At 43.2% G+C, this 19220-nt stretch overlaps 1 protein-coding gene across 2 annotated transcripts in view; it reads right to left on the bottom strand.

Moving 5' to 3' along the window:
* Positions 1–19220, bottom strand: part of LOC125464461 (integrin alpha-E-like) — a 245847-nt gene that overhangs the window by 158416 nt on the left and 68211 nt on the right. For both annotated transcript variants that reach the window (XM_059655494.1, XM_059655493.1), the window contains exons 7-10: positions 18116–18187; positions 15957–16072; positions 5447–5601; positions 1316–1469 (exon numbers count right to left, since the gene is read on the bottom strand). In XM_059655494.1, coding sequence (XP_059511477.1) covers positions 1316–1469; positions 5447–5601; positions 15957–16072; positions 18116–18187 — 497 coding nt within the window. The remainder of the gene's footprint in view (positions 1–1315; positions 1470–5446; positions 5602–15956; positions 16073–18115; positions 18188–19220) is intronic.

Genomic DNA, 19220 nt, shown 5'->3' with positions numbered 1-19220 from the left:
AGGAAGATGTCTATGCCATACTTCATCAAAGTCAGAAGTCACACGACACCAGGCCATAGTTCAATAGGTTTATGTGAAATCACAAGGCTTCATTTGATGAAGAAGTAGCGTTCTGAAAGCATGTGTTTTCAAATAAACTTGTTGGACTACAACCTGGTGCTATGTGACTTCTGATTTTGTCCACCCCAGTCCAACACCAACACCTCCAAATCAAACTTGATCAAGCTACCTATGAGGTTCCAAAGAAAGACAGGCTTATTCCCCTTGGAGATTTCATTCGGAAGGAAGGAATTGAAATGTTAACTCCAAATGTATTCTTCTCCTTACAGAATACAGTCATCATCACCAATATCCTGTTCTACCGGAAGATTAAATACAAAACATCACGGGAACACCCATGGCCCATACACTAACACTTGAATGGTTACGTTTGTCCATGTCTGGAGTCACAAAGATGTCTTGATCACCATAGAAAAATCTAAGGTTCTGAGTAGATTTGTAGCTTGGGTTGTGGATGTTTTGTCTCCATCCACATAGATAAGGAGAATCATCAGTTCAATTGGGACAACATCCGGATCCTAGGACAGGCTAAACAGAGACAAGCACAGGAATTTCTCGAGGCCTCATTCTCCACCAAGAATGCCATCAATAAACATGCAGAATTAGACCCTATATATATACCACTGCAAAGAAAAACAGAAAACAAACCGCAGAATTTAAAAACCAGGTGGGAAAACATAACGGCGCTTCATTGCAGGCTGCACTGATGATGTTACCCAACAGGATAATGAAACATCCGTTAACTAACGAACCAGCTCGGCAAGCCAACCAAGCACAGCACCAAAGTAATGATTATAGCTAATAACTGTTGGACTGAGCATTTAACTATTTAGTTTAATTATGACCATCAAACTGTCTTCCAACCAACAGAAAAATGTAGAAGCTCTGAAGGATCTTGTCAAAAATGACTGATTCAAAAACATCCTTTGGAAAGGAAGCCTGTCAAACTTCAATCAAGAACAGAAGTGTCCACAGTGCTTCTGTTGTTTTTATATACAATACTTCGAAAGCCTTCAAAGAGGCACATCATCTGTCAGGTACCAATGTATCATCTGCTTATTAGGACAGTATCTTTAGTACTTGTACTCTCATACAGGAGGGCATATTTTGAAACTGCACTAAAATCATTTTTCGCAGATGGAGAATATGGCAACTTTGCCATCCAATGGAGGCTTTAACAACACAGGAAATAGCACGGGACTGATAAATGTCTAATACATACTGAGGCTATACCAAGAATTGTTGATAAACTTACCCCAACAGCTATCCGTGTTATATTTGCCATTTTATCTGATTTGATTACATCTGTTAGATTTCTCTCGTCCTTGAATATTTCTCCATCTGTCACTACAATGATAAATCGCTTGGCATTTTGATTGGAGCCTTGACTTTCATTGAAGATGTTGTCACTGTCAGTGGAGAAAATGTTAAGGCAGCAGCTCACAGGCACATTTCACAACTTTAAGTCTCACTTCCTGGAACATTCAAGTTTGTAATAGGATGGCATTAATGCTTTAAACAATAAAGGAAACATGTTTAGAGTAGATTATCTAAGTTAATGTGTAGGATGAGGGAGCTCTTAGAAATATGCATCAGAAAGTCGCTCAGATGAGCAAGCTGATATGTTAATTTTAATAGATCTGAAAACAGTGAGAAAGTGATAGATGAGGAATTTGGAGAAGATTTTCTAAACTGCTTGACATTTTTAAAATTAACAAGTAAAGAAGTAGCAGAGCATTGGTTACAGTTTTTAAACCCTCAATGGATACAGGAGCATTACTGGAATACTGTGGTCAGTCAACTCAGCCTCCTAGGCAGCTAATGGTATAGAGCAATGTTAATAGCATGGCTCAGCTATTGCATTGGCTCAGGTTATCAAGCCTTGCTCCTCACCTGAGGGGTTAAACCACCACCAGTTGGCCACAGAAAAACATGACCCACTATCACTCGTATCCTTACATACAGATGAGGAAGGACACCACTTTGATTGGGGCAACACATCCATCCTAGGACAAGCCAAACAGAGACATGCACGAGAATTCCTAGAAGCATGGCATTCCAACCGGAATTCCATCAACAAACACATGGATTTGGAGCCAATCTACCACCCTCTGAGAAAAAGAACAGGAAATGACATCACCAACTCAAGGAAACCTAACCAGATAAATAGACAGTGGGACATAACACCAGTGCTTCGTCGGAGGCTCAGTGATGACGTTACCTAGAATGGTGACGAAACGTCTGAAAACTAACCTTCCAGCTCAGCGAGCAAACTCATCCAGAACCTCAACCTGAGCTACAAGTCTTCTCAAAACTCGCTAGTTGGCTCTCTCTGATTTTGTTTTACTTATTCATGGGATGTTGCAGTCACTGGCATTTATTGCCCATCCCTAATTCCCCCTTGAGAAGGTGGTGGTGAGCTGCCATCTTGAACCGCTGCAGTCCATCAGGTGTGGGTTGATGAATAATGCCCTTAGAGAGGGAATTCCAGGATTATAACCCAGCAACAGTGAAGGAAAGTGCTTTATTTCCAAGTCAGGATGGTGAGTGGCTTGGACAGGAACTCGCAGGTGATAGTATTGCCACGTGTCTGCTGTCCTCGTCCTTCAATATGGAAGTGGTCAAGGGTTTGGAAGATGCTATCTGAGGAATTCTGGTGAACTAGTTAGCTCTGGTTACCTAATTCTTCCCAAGGGCAATAGGGGCAGGCAATAAATGTTGGCCTGACAGCAACATCCAAACTCCATGGCTGAATTTCAAAAAAAGTGATACAGGGTTTTTGGTGAGGCTATATCTAGAGTACCGTATGCAGTATTAGTCATGTTACTTTAGCTAGGACATTAATGTATTGGATGAAATTTAGAGTGAGTTTACAGGCATAATATCCGGAAGTAGTGGGTTTTCTTATCAGCAATGGTTGGACAGGCTAGGCTTCTAAACAGACTTGAGAAGAGCAAGAAGTTGTGTGATTGAAACGTGTAAGATCCCGAGGGTCCTGACAGAGTTCATGTGGATGTCCCCTTTCTTGGGAGAATCTAGAATTAGCCAACACTGTTTAAGAATGTGGCGTTGCCTATTTCAGTCAGAGGTAAAGAGTGATGTTTTCTCATGGAGGGGTTATAAGTCTTAGGAACTTTGTGATATTGATGTAGCCAGAAAGGAGATAGGGCTTAGGTTCTAGAGTAAGGATAGAAGGGGAGGCAGGAGAGAAGGGGTGTGGCATTTTTGATTAGGGGAAACATCACAGCAGTACTTAAAGATGATATTCCTAGGGGATTGTCTAGTGAGGCTACATGGATGGACCTAAGAAATAAGAAGGGATTGTACTATCGGCCCCCCAATAGTCAGCAAGAAATTGTAGAGCAAAAATGTAGGGGGATTGCAGATTGCGATAAAAATAACAAGGCTGTAATAGTCAGGGATTTTAACTTTCCAAACATACACTGGGACTGTAATAGTGTTCAGGGTTTGAATGAGGTGTTTAGCAGCAAAGATGGTTGATGATCTGTTATTGGGAAAATGTTCGACTATTATACAACATAGCACTAGGATGTAACAACAGAGTATTTAGAAAAACATAATATGGTCAAGCAGAGTCACAAAGAGGAAATCATGTCCAACAAATTGGTTAGAATTACTTGAGGTGTTAACAGGCAGCATGGATAAAGGGAAAGTAGTGGATGTAGTATACTTGGACTTTCATATGTTAGACTACTTAATAAGATAAGAGCCCATGTTGTTGAAGGGAATATATTAGCATGGGTAGAGAATTGGATAGCTAATAAAAGACAGAGAGTTAGGATAATAGGGGCGCGCATTTTCAGGGTGGCAATCTTTAATTAGTGGCGTGTCTCAAGTATTAGTGCTGTGGTGACAATTATTTTCAACATATATGTACTAATGACTGGATAAAGAAAGTGAATGTATTATCGCCAGGCTTGTAGATATGTAAAGATAAGTGGAAAGATGATAGGGTGAGAGGACACAATGTGTCCCCAGAGGAATACTGACAGGTTAGGAAAAGGAACAAAAATTTGTAGATGGAATATAATGTAGGAAACTGTGAAATGCTGCACTTTGGCAGGAAGAATAGGAGAGCTGAATATTATTGAGATGCAGAAAGACATCAGTAAGCTAAATGGCATGGAAGGATTTAGGAGTCCTCATGCACAAATCACAAAAGGTTAGCATGCAAGTTCATCAGGAAATAGCCCAGTCAAATGGAATGTCAACCTTTATTTCAAAGGGAATAGAGTATAAAGGCAGAGACGTCTTGCTAAAGCCATCCAACGTACCAGCCGTGCCACAGCTAGAAGTATTAAGCTCAGCTTTGGGCCCCTTATCTTAGGAAAGATATTGGAAACAGTGCAGAGTTGTTTATTAGGTTGATCTTGGACTTGATGGGACTGTTAGGAGTGTTAAATAGGTTGGACCTGCAATCATTAGAATTTAGTAAAGTGAGAGACGACCTTATTGAAATATATAAGAAACTTAGGGGTCTTGACAGGGTAGATACAGAATAATTGTTTCTCCTTGTGGAAGAGTATTGGACCAGAAGGTGTCATCTCAGAATAACTAATTTAATACTGAGATAAGGAGGAATATCTTCAGTCAAAAGGTGGTGAATCTGAGGAATTCTTTACCACAGTGTTGAGATTGGCTGGTCTCTTGTGTACATTCAAGGCTGAGTTTGATAGATTTTTGTTAATAAGGATGCAAACTTCAAGTCTAATTTGTTTTATAGGTATCACTGGAGTAGGTCAAGTTTCCCAGGCCTTAAGGAAATCAGGGAGTGCAGGAACACAAGGTCAAGATCAACCTTTGAAAAGTTCTTTGTGGTCTAGAAGGAGCTAGAATGTTTCCTCCCAGTCCTCAAGCTGCTTTACCATTAAATCTGATGAATGATAACAGAGGTTTTTGGATTTCCAACACACCTCTCCACTCCCTACCGTCCAGGGTATTTCTGTTCAAATTTTCCCCAAAATATCAGTTGAAGTGCAACACTTGACATGAAAGGAACTATTTACTTAGATGTCTTTGTACCAGCAACAGAAGCATCTGTCTTTACACCTTGATCTGCTTGCATGAGTGTGGAAGCTTTTCAGAATGGAATTTGATTTCTCAAAAAAGAATTTACTGGACTCTGGCGGAAAGAGGTGTTCAACTAATCAGAATCAATCTCTTTAATGCGGTGTAATTGATGAATTATAACTTTAAATCATGGACCACTTCATACACACCGAAACAATTTTCACACGGTCTTCAAGCCACAGAATAAAAAGGACATGAGTAGGAAGGAGAAGGGAGAAAGGAGGTTACAAAATTGACTCTTAGTCAAAAGAGAGACAATTCAGTCAAAAGAAATACTAAAACATTAAATACTCACAGAACATGTTGTATTGCTGAAGCAGTTTTTGTGGTATGATACAACTGAGGCATTTTTCTTACAATTGGGAAAATTCCAGAACTTATTTCCTGGCTGTCATTCAGATCAAAGATTGTCTTAATTTTTGTACCATACTGGACCAATGCAAATTCACACTGTCAAGAAAAATGAAATAATTTATATGACCACCTAAAATTGACATCTAATTTTTTGGAAGTGCTTACAATATTACATATCATTTTAGATTATGACAATATATATAAAACCAAAAAAATTGAAGTACTTGGAAACCTGAAATAAAAGCAAAAAATGTTGAAAATCCCCGAAATGTCAAGCAGCCGCTATGGATAGACAAATAGAGTTGGCTATCAAATCTTTCCTGGCCCTAGGATAGTGGACTTGAGGGGTGGAGATAGTGAGGAGAGTGGCTGGGGATGTTTAACAAAATATGGTCAGGGCAGTCACCTGACACAGACCTATCACGGGTTGATGTAGATTCTTTGCCTGTTAAATGGAAGAAGGCAGCAGTTTAAACAACATAAGGCCGTACCAATAATTCTCCAGGCTACAGGCATTTTGTAAGTGGCGGAGCAGCTCATCCAATGAATATGCAGATTTCCAATTTAACTGAGGTGACCTCCCCGCAGCATTCCAAGAGGAAATGGAGCTGGGGATTTCTTGCCCCAAAGAGGATTCCCCAGTGAGCATCCAGAGGAGCCCCCAAGTTTGGATTCTCCAATTTTAAGATATTTTCCTGATCTCCCCTCAAAACTGAGATATCTTCTCCATACCTGAGGGTCCTCAGAGCACCACCCAACTGACCCATGAAGTTAATTAGGTTTCAGAATTGCAATGTTTCAGAATGGACCAGTAACTGCTACATTCCACCTCCCGTCTTTAATTGGATACTAGTGCTGTATCATTACCTATAGCTGCTACCGAGTCAATGGTGACTCCCAGGACATTGACGGTGAGAGATTTAGCGATGATCATGCCGCTGAATGTCCAGGGAAGGTGACTAGATTCATGGTTTTTGAGGTCATCATTGCCTGGAACACGTGTGTTGCTTGCCACTTATCAGACCAAGCTGAATGACACTTGCGCCATGCAGCAAGGAGTTGATTTATTATCTGAAGAGTTACAATGAAACCGAATATAATGCAAACATCTTTCCTTCTGATCTTATGATGGAGAAAGGGACACTGATAAAGCAGCTGAGGATGTTTTGGCATAGGACACTACCCTATGATAACAGGTCCTGTGGCACAGTGAGCCAGAAGACTCAGATTAATGTCTCAGCTGTTACAGCGATATATGTCATAACAATTTAAATTAAGCACTATCTCCCATTCCTGGTCCATCTGATCTAGGTCCCATTGTACTCTGAGATAACCTTCTTCACTGTCCACTACACCAACAATTTTGGTGTCATCTGCAAACTGACTAACGATACCTCCTATGTTCACATCCAAACCATTTATATAAATGATGAAAAGCAGTAAACCCAGCACTGCTCCTTGTGGCACACCGCTGGTCACAGACCTCCAGTCCAAAAAACAACCATTTACCAGTACCCTCTGCCCCCTACCTTCGAGCCAGTTCTGTATCCAAATGGCTAGCTCCTCTTGGATTTCATGTGAACTAACCTTGTTAATCAGCCTACCATGCAGACCCTTGTTGAACACCTTGCTGAAGTCCATATAGACCATGTCCACCACTCTGCCTTCATCTATTTTCTTTGTCATTTCTTCAAAAAAACTCAATTTAGTGAGATATGATTTCCTATGCACAAAGCCATGTTGACTATCTCTAACCAGTCCTTGCCCTTCCAAATAAATGTAAATCTTGTCCCTCAAAATTCTCTCCACTAGTGAACATAAGCTACAAATTGTCAGGAAGGAGAGATCACTTTTACAGAGAGACACAGCACAAGTGAATATATGGTTTGGGGGAATCTGGGGATAGTGTGGTAATTTGGTGCAGAGAGGAAGAGATTTTTCTTTTGGCACATAATATAGGCCAGCAGAAAATTTTTAATAATCAAACAAAAAACTTATGAGCCAAATAAAATCGAAATGCAAAGCTAGGTAATGTATTCTAGATTAGATTCCCTACAGTGTGGAAACAGGCCATTCGGCCCAACAAGTCCACACCGCCCTTTGGAACATCCCACCCAGACCCATCCCCCTAAAACCCACACACCCCTGAACACTACAGGCAATTTCCCATGGCCAATCCACCTAACCTGCACATCTTTGGACTGTAGGAGGAAACCGGAGCACCCGGAGGAAACCCACGCAGACACAGGGAGAATGTGCAATCTCCACACAGACAGTTACCCGAGGCTGGAATCGAACCTCGGTCCCTGGTGCTGTGAGGCTGCAGTGCTAACCACTGAGCCACCGTGCTGCCCACAAACTTGCACAATGTGGTCCACGGGGACTCTATTGTGGTTCATAGTGAACACAACTGTTGCAAGTGCTAGAGATAATGGGAACTGCAGATGCTGGAGATTCCAAGATAATAAAATGTGAGGCTGGATGAACACAGCAGGCCAAGCAGCATCTCAGGAGCAAGTGCTGGTTGCTCAAGGAACTCCAACTCAGACATTCAAACACTGTGACACAAGTGGGAAGTGGAGAGTTACCTGGACACTGTTTCTGGAGGTTATCACACCTCTCAGATTAATTAGCTTAAATTCGGTCAGTGGTCATGAACGGAAGAGTGTGATCATGAGCAAGGCAGGTAGAGAGATTACAGAGGTAGTGCTAGAGGAGCCTCAGCCTTTGAGTTTGTCTAACAGTTTTGAGATTCTTGCTCCCTGTGTGGGTGAGAGTGGGGCCTTACGGAGGATATGTGACTCAAAGATTGTTATGGGAGAAATTAGTTCCAATTCATAGGATTTTGACACCGGTACTGGGGAAGGAAGAAGTTGCTCTGATGGAATGGGTTCCATCTGAATCATGATAGGACTATGATCTTGGCAAATGACATAGCTAGGGTTGTGGACAGGATGACTTGATGAAAGTGTGTGTGCGTGCATATATAAATGTGCATTTTTTTTAACATTCATTTGTGAGATGAGGGTTTCGCTGGCTGGCCAGCATTTATTGCCCATCCCCAGTGGCCCAGAGGCAAAGAGTCAACCACATTGCTGTGAGTCTGGAGTCACATGTAGATCTTGCCAAGTAAGGATGACAGTTTCCTTCCCTAAAGGCAATTATTGCGTCAAATGCATTTTTCTGACAATTAACAATGGATTCATGGTCATCATTAAACTCTTAATTCCAGATATTTATTGAATTCAAATTCCACCATCTGCCATGGCAGGATTCAAACCCAGGTCCCCAGAACATTACCTGGATCTCTGGATTAACAGTCCAACAATAATACCACGAGGCTATTGCATCCCAATCTCCAAGAGTATGCGATAAAAACTAAAAGAACTGCGGATGCTGTAAATCAGGAACAAAAACAAAGTTGCTGGAAAAGCTCAGCAGGTCTGGTGGTATCTGTAAAGGTAAGAACAAAGTTAACGTTCACACCAGTCCTGAGGAAGGGTCACCGGACCTGAAACATTAACTCTGTTGTTTCCCTTCACAGATGCTGCCAGACATGCTGAGCTTTTCCAACAACTTTGTCTTTTCTCCAAGAATATGTATACTGTCAAAATGACAGGAAGATGAGGTGGTTTGTCTTGTTATTAAAATATGAAATTAAATCAATAGCAAGAAGCGATGAAGAGTCAGAAGGTGAAAAATCTGTGAGTGGAGTTGAAGAATTGCAAAGGGAGAATGACCCTAATGGACATTATGTGGAGCCTCCAAGCAGATGTGGGGAAGAAAATAAATCAGAAGACAGGAAAGGCATGTAAGAAAGGCACGACTACAATAATCATGGTGGACTTCAAAATACAGGTAGACTGGGAAAATCAGGTTTGTAGCAGATCACAAAAAAAGGAAATTGTGAAATAGCTATGAGTTTGGAGAAGTGTGTGATGGAATCCACAGGGGATCAGGCAGTTCTGGATTTGGTCAGAGATAATGTGAACTGCAGATGCTGGAGAATCCAAGATAACAAAGTGTGAAGCTGGAAAAACACAGCAGGCCAAGCAGCATCTCAGGAGCATAAAAGCTGATATATCAGGCCTCGACCCTTCATCAGAGAGGGGAATGGGGAGAGGGTTCTGAAATAAATAGAGACAGAGAGGGGGAGGCGGACCGAAGATGGATCAAGGAGAAGATAGGTGGAGAGGAGAGTATAGGTGGGGAGGTAGGGAGGGGATAGGTCAGTCCGGGGAGGACGGACAGGTCAGGGAGGCGGGATGAGATTAGTAGGTAGGAAATGGAGGTGCGGCTTGAGGTGGGAGGAGGGGATAGGTGAGAAGAAGAACAGGTTAGGGAGACAGGGACGAGCTGGGCTGGTTTTGGGATGCAGTGGGGGGTGGGGCTGAGCTGGGCTGGTTTTGGAATGCAGTGGGGGGAGGGGAGATTTTGAAGCTTGTGATGTCCACATCGATACCATTGGGCCGCAGGGTTCCCAAGCAGAATATGAATTGCTGTTCCTGCAACCTACGGGTGGCATCATTGTGGCACTGCAGGAGGCCCATGATGGACATGTCGTCTAAGGAATAGGAGTGCGAGTTAAAAAGGTTCGCAACTAGGAGGTACAGTTGTTTATTGCGAACCCAGCGGAGGGTATGGTAAAGTTGCCTCTCAGGTCCCTTTTAAATCTCTCCCCCTCATCTTAACCTAATCTTTTGGACTCCCCTATGCAAGGAAAAAGACCTTGGCTATTCATCCTATCCATATCCTTCATGATTTTATAAACCTCCATATATACAAGGTAAGAGAGAACAAGTGTGGACATTGGACCACTGGAAAATGTGGCTGAAGAATTCATAATGAGGAACAAAGAAATGGCAGAGGAACGAAATAGGTACTTTACATCAGTTTTCACAGTGAAAGACACCAGCCACTGATCAGAAATAAGAGATAACAAAGTGTGGAGCTGGATGAACACTGCTTGGCTTGCTGCGTTCATCCAGCTCCACAGTTCGTTATCTCGGATTCTCCAACATCTGCAGTTCCCATTATCTTGAGCCACTTATCAGGGCTTCAGAAGAGTCGGGGGCAGAGGTGATTGTAGTGGTCATCATTAAGGAGAAGGTGCTAGATAAGCTAAAGGGTCTGAAGGTCATTAAATCACCCAGATCAGATGGATTACTTGCCAGAGTTTTGAAGGAGATTGCCAGGAGATTGTGGAGACATTAATGGTGACTTTTAGGAACGACTGGAGTCAAGGAGGGTTCCGGAAAACCAGAAAATGGCTAGGCTGGTTTGCCAGACCTCGGTCGTTGGTAAGATTTTAGAGTTTGTTATGAAGGATGAGATTGTGGAGTACTTGGAAGAGCACGGTAAAATAAGGCTGACTCAGCACAGTTTCAGCACGCCTGAGAAATCTTTCAGAATTCTTTGAGGAAGTAATAAAACATAGAACATAGAAAAGTACAGCACAGTACAGGTTGTTTGGCCCACGATGTTGTGCCATGGAATAATCCTAATCCAAAAATAAAATAACCTAATTTACATTCCCCTCAATTCACTGCTGCCCATGTGCATGTCCAGCAGTCACTTCAATGTCACTAATGACTCTGCTTCCATGACTACCACTGGTAAACTATTCTATGCGCTCACAACTCTCTGGGTGAAGAACCTCCTTCTGACGTCTCGCCTTCTGAACTCGATCCCCCGTTAATGAAAGCCAAAACACCATATGCTTTCTTAACAACCTTATCCACTGGGGTGGCAACTTTGAGGGAGCTATGCACTTGAACACCAAGATCCTGCTGTTCCTCCACACTGCCGAGAATCCTGCCTTTAATCCTATGTTCAGCATTTAAGTTCAACCTTCCAAAATGCATCACTTCGCATTTATCCAGGTTGAATTCCATCTGCCATTTCTCAGCCCAGCTCAGCATTCTGTCAATGTCTCGCTGAAGCCTGCAATAGACCTCGATACTATCAACGGCACCTCCAACCTTTGTGTCATCAGCAAACATACTAACCCACCCCTCAACCTCCTCATCCAAGTCATTTATAAAAACTACAAAGAGCAGAGGCCCAAGAACAGAGCCCTGTGGGACACCACTCAGCACTGACCTCCAGGCAGAATACTTACCATCTACAACCACTCTCTGCCTCCTGTCAGCCAACCAATTCTGAATCCAGACAGCCAAATCACCCTGTATCCCATACCTCCTCACTTTATGAATGAGCCTGCCGTGGAGAACGTTATCAAATGCCTTGCTGAAGTCCCTGTACACCACATCCACTGCTCGACCCTCGTCAACCTGTCTCGTGACTTCCTCAAAGAACTCAATAAGATTTGTAAGGCATGACCTGCCCCTCACAAAGCCATGCTGACTCCCTTTAATCACGCTATGCTTTTCCAAATAGTCATAAATCCTATCCCTCAGAATTCTTTCCAAAACCTTGCTGATCACAGACGTAAGACTGACTGGTCTGTAATTTCCAGGGATTTCCCTATTCCCTTTCTTGAAAAGAGGAACAACATTTGCCTCCCTCCAATCTTCCGGTACGACTCCCGTGGAGAGTGAGGAAGCAAAGATCTTCGCCAGCGGCTTAGCAACCTCCTTTCTTGCTTCTCGGAGCAACCCTAGGATCTCTGATGAAGGGTCTCGGCCCGAAACGTCAGCTTTTGTGCTCCTGAGATGCTGCTTGGCCTGCTGTGTTCATCCAGCTTCACACTTTATTATCTTGGATTCTCCAGCATTTGCAGTTCCCATTATCTCTACAAAGGTAGCCAGTAGACATGATTTGTTAATATTTCCAGAATACCTTTGACAACGTCCCACACAGGAGGCTGCTTTTGAAGGTAAGAGCCTGTGGTGTGACAGGTAAGGTACTGGCATAGATATAGTCCTCACCCTCAACAACTTCTCTTACGATTCCTCCCACTTGCTGCAGACAAAGGGGGTGGCCATGGGTACCCGCATGGGCCCAAGCTATGCCTGCCTCTTTGTAGGTTACATGGAACAATCCCTCTTCCGCACCTACACAGGCCCCAAACCCCACCTCTTCCTCCGTTACATTGATGACTGTATCGGCGCCGCCTTGTGCACCCACGAGGAGCTCGAACAGTTCATCCACTTCACCAACACCTTCCACTCCAACCTCAAGTTCACCTGGGCCATCTCCATCACATCCCTCAGCTTCCTGGACCTCTCAGTCTCCATCTCAGGCAACCACCTTGAAACTGATGTCCATTTCAAGCCCACCGACTCCCATAGCTACCAAGAACATACCTCATCCCACGCACCCTCCTGCAAACATTCCATCCCCTATTCCCAATTCTTCACCTCACCGCATCTGCTCCCAGGATGAGGCATTCCACTCCCGTATATCTCAGCTGTCCTCATTTTTCAAGGACCGCAACATCTCCCCGCCCCCACCGGTCGCAAACACCCTCGACCATGTCTCCCACATTTCCCACAACTCGTCCCTCACACCCTGCCCCCGCAATAATTGTCAAAAGAGAATCCCCCGGTCCTCACATACCACCCCACCAACATTCGGATACAACGCATCATCCTCCGACACTTCCGCCATCTGCAATCCAACCCCACCACCAAAACATTGTTTGTTTTCCAGACAGACCACTCTCTCCATGACCCCCTTGTCCGCTCCACACTGCCCTCCAACCCCACCACACCCGGCACCTTCCCCTGCAACCGCAGGAAATGCCACACTTGCCCCCACACCTCCTCCCTCACCCACATCCCAGGCCCCAAGAAGACTTTCCATATTAAGCAGATGTTCACCTGCACATCTGCCAATGTAGTTTACTGTATCCATTGTACCTGTTATGGCCTCCTCTACATCGGGGAAATCAAGCGGAGGCCTGGGGACCGCTTTGCAGAACACCTCCGCTCAGTTCACAACAAACAACTGCACCTCCCAGTCGCAAACCATTTCCACTCCCCCTCCCATTCCTTGCACGACATGTCCATCCTGGGACTCCTGCAGTGCCACAATGCCACAATGCTGCCACACGAAGGTTGCAGGAACAGCAACTCATATTCCGCTTGGGAACCCTGCAGCCCAATCGTATCAATGTGGATTTCACAAGCTTCAAAATCTCCCTTCCCCCCACTGCATCCCAAAACCAGCCCAGCTCATCCCCACCTCCCTAACCTGTTCTTCCTCTCACCTATCCCCTCCTTCCACCTCAAGCCACACCCCCTTTTCCTACCTACTAACCTCATCCCTCCCCCTTGACCTGTCCGTCCTCCCCGGGCTGACCTATACACTCCCTACCTCCCCACCTGCACTCACCTCTACTGGCTCCAGCCCCGCCTCTTTAACTTGTCTGTCTCCTCTCCACCTATCTTCTCTATCCATCTTCGATCCACCTCCCCGTCTCTCCCTATGTATTTCCGAACCTTCTCTCCCTCCCCCCTTTCTGTTCAAGGGTCTAGGCCCGAATCGTCAGCTTTTGCGCTCCTAAAATGCTGCTTGGCCTGCTGTGTTCATCCAGCTCCACACTTTGTTATCTGGCATAGATAGAGTGCTGGCTGACTGGCAAAGAGCAGAGAGTGGGGGCAGAGGACTCTTTTTCAGGATGGCAGCCAGTGGCTGGTGAAGTTCCAGAGGAGTCAATGAGAGGACCACATCTATTCACGTAATATATTAACAATCTGGACAAAGTAACTAAGGGTATTGCTACTAAGTTTGCAGATGACACAAAGATAGGCTGAAGGACAGGTAGAGTTGTGGAAATGGGAAGGCTACAGAAGGACTCAGATAGTGAGCAAAGAAATCGCAGATGGAATATAATGTGGGAAAGAGTGAGGTTATGCACTTTGTGAAAGGATTAAAGGTGTTGACTGGTTTATAAATTGGAAAAGGTTTCAGAAATTTGAATCACAAAATGCAGTCCTGGTTCATAGAATCGTAGAATAGAATCATAGAATCCCTGAAGTGTGAAAGCAGGCCAGTTGGCCATCAGGTCCACAGTGAAGAGCACAGGTCCAAAGAGCTTTCTATCTAGATCTACCTTATCCCTGTAGCCTTGCATTTCCCACGGCTAACCCACCTCAAATTGGGTGGCACGGTGGCTCAGTGGTTAGCCCTGCAGCCTCACAGCCAGGGACCCGGGTCAATTCCAGCCTTGGGTAACTGTATGTGCAGAGTTTGCACATTCTCCCCGTGTCTGCGTGGGTTTCCTCCGGGTGCTCTGGTTTCCTCCCACAGTCCAAAGATGTGCAGGCTAGGTGGATTGGCCATGCTAAATTGTCCATAGTGTTCAGGGGTGTATGGGTTATAGGGGGATGAGTCTGGGTAGGATGCTTCAACGGGCGGTGTGGGCTTGTTGGGCCGAAGGGCCTGTTTCCACACTGTAGGGAATCTAATCTAATCTAATCCCTGGGCACTCTGGGCATTTCAACATGGCCAATCCATCTAACCTGCACATATCTGGACTGCGGGGATAAACTGGAGCACCCGAAGGAAACCTATTCAGACACAGGGCAAAATGCACAAAATCCACCCAAGGTGGAATCACACTGGGCCCCTGGTGTTGTGAGGCAGCAGTGCTAACCACTGATCTGCCACCTAGTTCAGGATAAGGTTAACTTACACTTTCAGTTAGCAGTTCAGTAGGCAAATGCAATGTCAGCCATCATTTCAATAGGAAACAAATCAGAAACATACTCTGGGGCTCTCCAAGGCTGAGGTCAGATTGTTTACAATAAATTGCTGACCTTAAAGCGGGTACAGAGGAGGTTGATAAGAATGATCTCAGGGATGACAGACTTGTCATTTGTGAAGCATTTAAGAATCCTGGGTCTATAGTTGATGGAGATTGGAAAGGTGAATGGGATCTGATTGAAATTTACAGAACACTAACAGACCTAGATACAGCGGATTTGGGGAAGGTATTTCCACTAACGGGAGAGACTAGGGCCCAATGGCACAGCCTCAAAGTGACGGGACAACCCTTTAGAACTGAGATGGAAGGAACATCATCAGTCGGAGGGTGATTAATCTACTGAACTCATTGCCACAGAAGGCTGTGGAGACCCAGTTATTGAGTGCATTTAAGATACAGATAGATAGATTCATGATTAATAAGGGGATCAAGGGTTGTGGGGAGAAGGCAGGGGGATAATATTGAAAAATATACCACCTATGATGAAAGGGCAGATTCAATGGGCCCAAGTGTCTAATTCTGCTCCTTTACCTTCTGGGATTGTGAAAGTAGCACTGTCAATTCTGTCACTTTGCTGATGACTGAGAGCACAATGATGGGCAGTAATTAGCTTCATTGGTTTTGTTCTGGCTTTTGTGCACTACTATTTCATATAATATCTTATAGTTACGTTGATTCCTTGAAAATGAGCTTTTTACATTCATTTGTTTTGAATTGCATTTATCACCTACTGGCTCATGTTCTGAAAATACAGCTTCTAATAGTTTTCATCGTTTACCTCTAAGCATCTTTTCCAAATGTTTTTTGCTATGTTTACAATAAAATCTTTGGCTTTTTGGAAATCAGATTTGTCAATGCTCCCTGATCCATCGAGAACAATTGCAATTTCTATGCCTGCAGAAACATAAACATTAAATCAATAATATTGAAATCAACCATGGATCAACTAACATACTTTTAAAAGAATCAGCTCCCATTTTCATTTTACAAGTTTGAAGATGCAATGGACAGGGATTATTAGTGTTTAAATACAAACTAAAAATGCTGGGAAAAGTCATCGAGCAAACAATCGGATTAGCACGTTATTAAGACAGGATCATAAGTGGAGCTTGAGGCATACAGTAGAGTAGGCGAGCTAAGAGGTTGGCACTGGACCACAGTCCAATTAGGGATGGCAGTTAGCTTCTCAAGGCTACTCACCTAAACAAATCACTATCACCTCGACTAAGATAACAAGGTGTAGAGCTGGATGAACACAGCAGGCCAAACAACATCAGAGGAGCAGGAAGGCTGAAGTTTCGAGCCTCGACCTTTCTGAAGAAAGGTCTAGACCTGAAACCTCAGCCTTCCTGCTCCTCTGATGCTGCTTGGCCTGCTGTGTTCATCCAGCTCTACACCTTGTTATCTCTGGATTTATTTAACCCCCTTCCCCTACTGACGGAATATACCTTAACTGTACTTGTACCATCTCCTCTTTGATCTTAGCCCATTATTCAACTACTGTTTTTCCCAGCTACCTTTGATCCCAGTCTATCCAACCCAGCACTGCTCTTATTCCATTGAATCTACTCTCCACCAGTTGATTATTCATATTCTGGATTGACCAATGCCATTTTCCACCATCACCCTAAACCCAAAATAATCCAACCCATCATTTGATCTGTTTTGCCCACTTCATTCCGAAGAACCAGGCAGAATAGAGCGACCTTTCTTGTTGGTTTGGATAAATTGTGCAATGGGAAATTTCCCTGAACAAAATTTCGGCATCCCTGCCCTTCATTGCCCTTTACGCTACCATTATCCCAGTCTATGTATGAGTAATTAAAGTGTCCCATTATAACTTCTCTATGACATTTACACCTCTCTGTAACGATCCCCTATATCCTTTCCACTGTGATCTATATATATTACCCCTGCAATGTTCCTATTTGGGACAGATTCAAACTGTGGCAGAGAGTAGGTGGAAATATCATCTTTCAGTGGTACAGCCAGTCACCAGGAAACATGAAGCCTTGATTTTTAAGTTAATGACTTGGCCATTAAGATCTTCTACAAGTATATAAAAGGTAGGGGAGCAGCTAAGGTAAACATTAGAGGGTGAAACCAGGGAAGTAATATTGGAAATCAAGGAAATGGAAGAATTTGAATGAGTGCTTTGCCTCTGCCTTCATGGTTAATGACCCAAAGAACATCCCAAAGAAAACCAAGAGAAAATGGAGGAATTTAAAACAATCCAGATTATTCAAGGAAAAGTACTTTGAAAATTAATGGGACTAAAAGCTGACAATTCCTTGGACCTGATAGCCTGCATCCTATGACATTAAAAGCACTAGCTTCAAAGCTAGTGGATGCGTTGTAATGTTACAAAATTTTCTAGGTTCTGAAACAGTCCCTGTATTTGGAAAAGGTGTAAATGTAATGCTTCAAGAAAGGAGGGGGGAAGGAGGGGCCTTTCCATACTGATGGGCTCAGAGTAGCATGGATCTTGCAGCTACACCTGAGATTCAGGCTTATTTCTGGATTTATTTCTAGATTTCTTCCAGTTATTGCATTTCAGTAATACAAGAGTAAGAAATGCTTGGAGGGGGGCATGGTCAAGTGCAGGAAAGTAGGACTAGTTTAGTTGAGGTTATGGTCAGAATGGACAGATTCGACCGAAGGATCTGATTTCTGCGCTGTATGGCTCTATGACTAAAAGCAATAAGTCACAGATATAGGCCATAAACCTGCAATAATTAGTTTCTTAATTGCTTCTGTAGCTGTCTACAATAAATAATGCAGAAATAAAGCTATTACCAAAGTTTAAATGGCTTTAGTCCTGTAAAAGTTAAGCACTTGCTTTAGTTCACAGTTTTTACTGTAAATATAAAACAGTAGCTGGCCTTAAAATATGCTAAGAGCTGCTTGCATGCTGATAGACAATCATTCAGCTGTTACCTGGAAATTCATCATCGTCCTCTTCCTTCTCTTTGTTGTTATTGTTGTTCTCGTTGCTTTGCTTGGCTTTTTCTGAAATTATGACAACTATATTATAGTCAGTACCAAAATCTTTCAGCAAACAAGTTCCTCCCTGTATTAGTTCCCATAATAAACAATTTTTGTTTATGTGAACTTCATCCATTGCTATCAGGAATGGAATTATCATCACTCTTTTTATCACCTCTTAAGGTACTTTAGGTAACATTCATGTTTTACCAGTTTGTTTCAATTCATCAAAATGTACTCTCCCCCCAGTTCCTTCGTTTAATAGCATAGCAGGAAACAGACTTGAGAAAAGCTATACATAGTTACAATGCCTGAAAAGGTGGTGCTGATTGGTTGAGCCATCACTGATGTGGTGATACAGCAAGAAGAGGTAATTGAATTCTCAGGGCATGCAGATAAAACTATAAAACATTTGATGAGAAGGTGGCCATTCAGCTTAGCGAGTCTGTTCCACCATTCAACAAGATCATGACAGATCTGATAGTCTTTAATCCCAATTTCTTGCCTTTTCCCAATAATCCTTGATTCACTTACTGATTAAAAATCCATCTCAGCCCTGAATATATTTAACAATCCAGCCTCGACAGCTTAATTCTAAATTATCAATTTGTTGCTGTTGGAATGCAGAAGAAATTGGCTGTCTCCGGGACACTTCATGAGAAAGGTGTAAGGTATGCAAAAATTCCTTATGTCTGCATAAGGCAGGGTCCTGTGTTTTAATATACTTATAGCTTCGAGTGCACACTAATGCATCACACTGCAAGCCTGATTGATGATCTTAAATTGGTTTCCAGTGCAATTCTTAGCACAGTCTGGATTATTTAACAAATGACTTCCAATCGCAGAATCACATCTAATGGTGAATTAAGATTTCTGAGGCTTACATGTATAACTGGTTGAGCACAATCAGCATGCTGCCTGCTCAATCGGTGTATGAATACCATCAGGCACCAGAATCAAACAACACTCGTGTCAAAAACAAACACAAACTAAAACGCAGAGAAATGATGGATCTTTTTACTCATAAACCATTTAACAAAGGATTCTATTCAGATTG

The sequence above is a fragment of the Stegostoma tigrinum genome, chromosome 27 (assembly GCF_030684315.1).
Source record: "Stegostoma tigrinum isolate sSteTig4 chromosome 27, sSteTig4.hap1, whole genome shotgun sequence".
In the NCBI taxonomy this organism is placed as follows: domain Eukaryota; kingdom Metazoa; phylum Chordata; class Chondrichthyes; order Orectolobiformes; family Stegostomatidae; genus Stegostoma; species Stegostoma tigrinum.
This window is presented reverse-complemented; position numbering and strand designations above follow the sequence as displayed.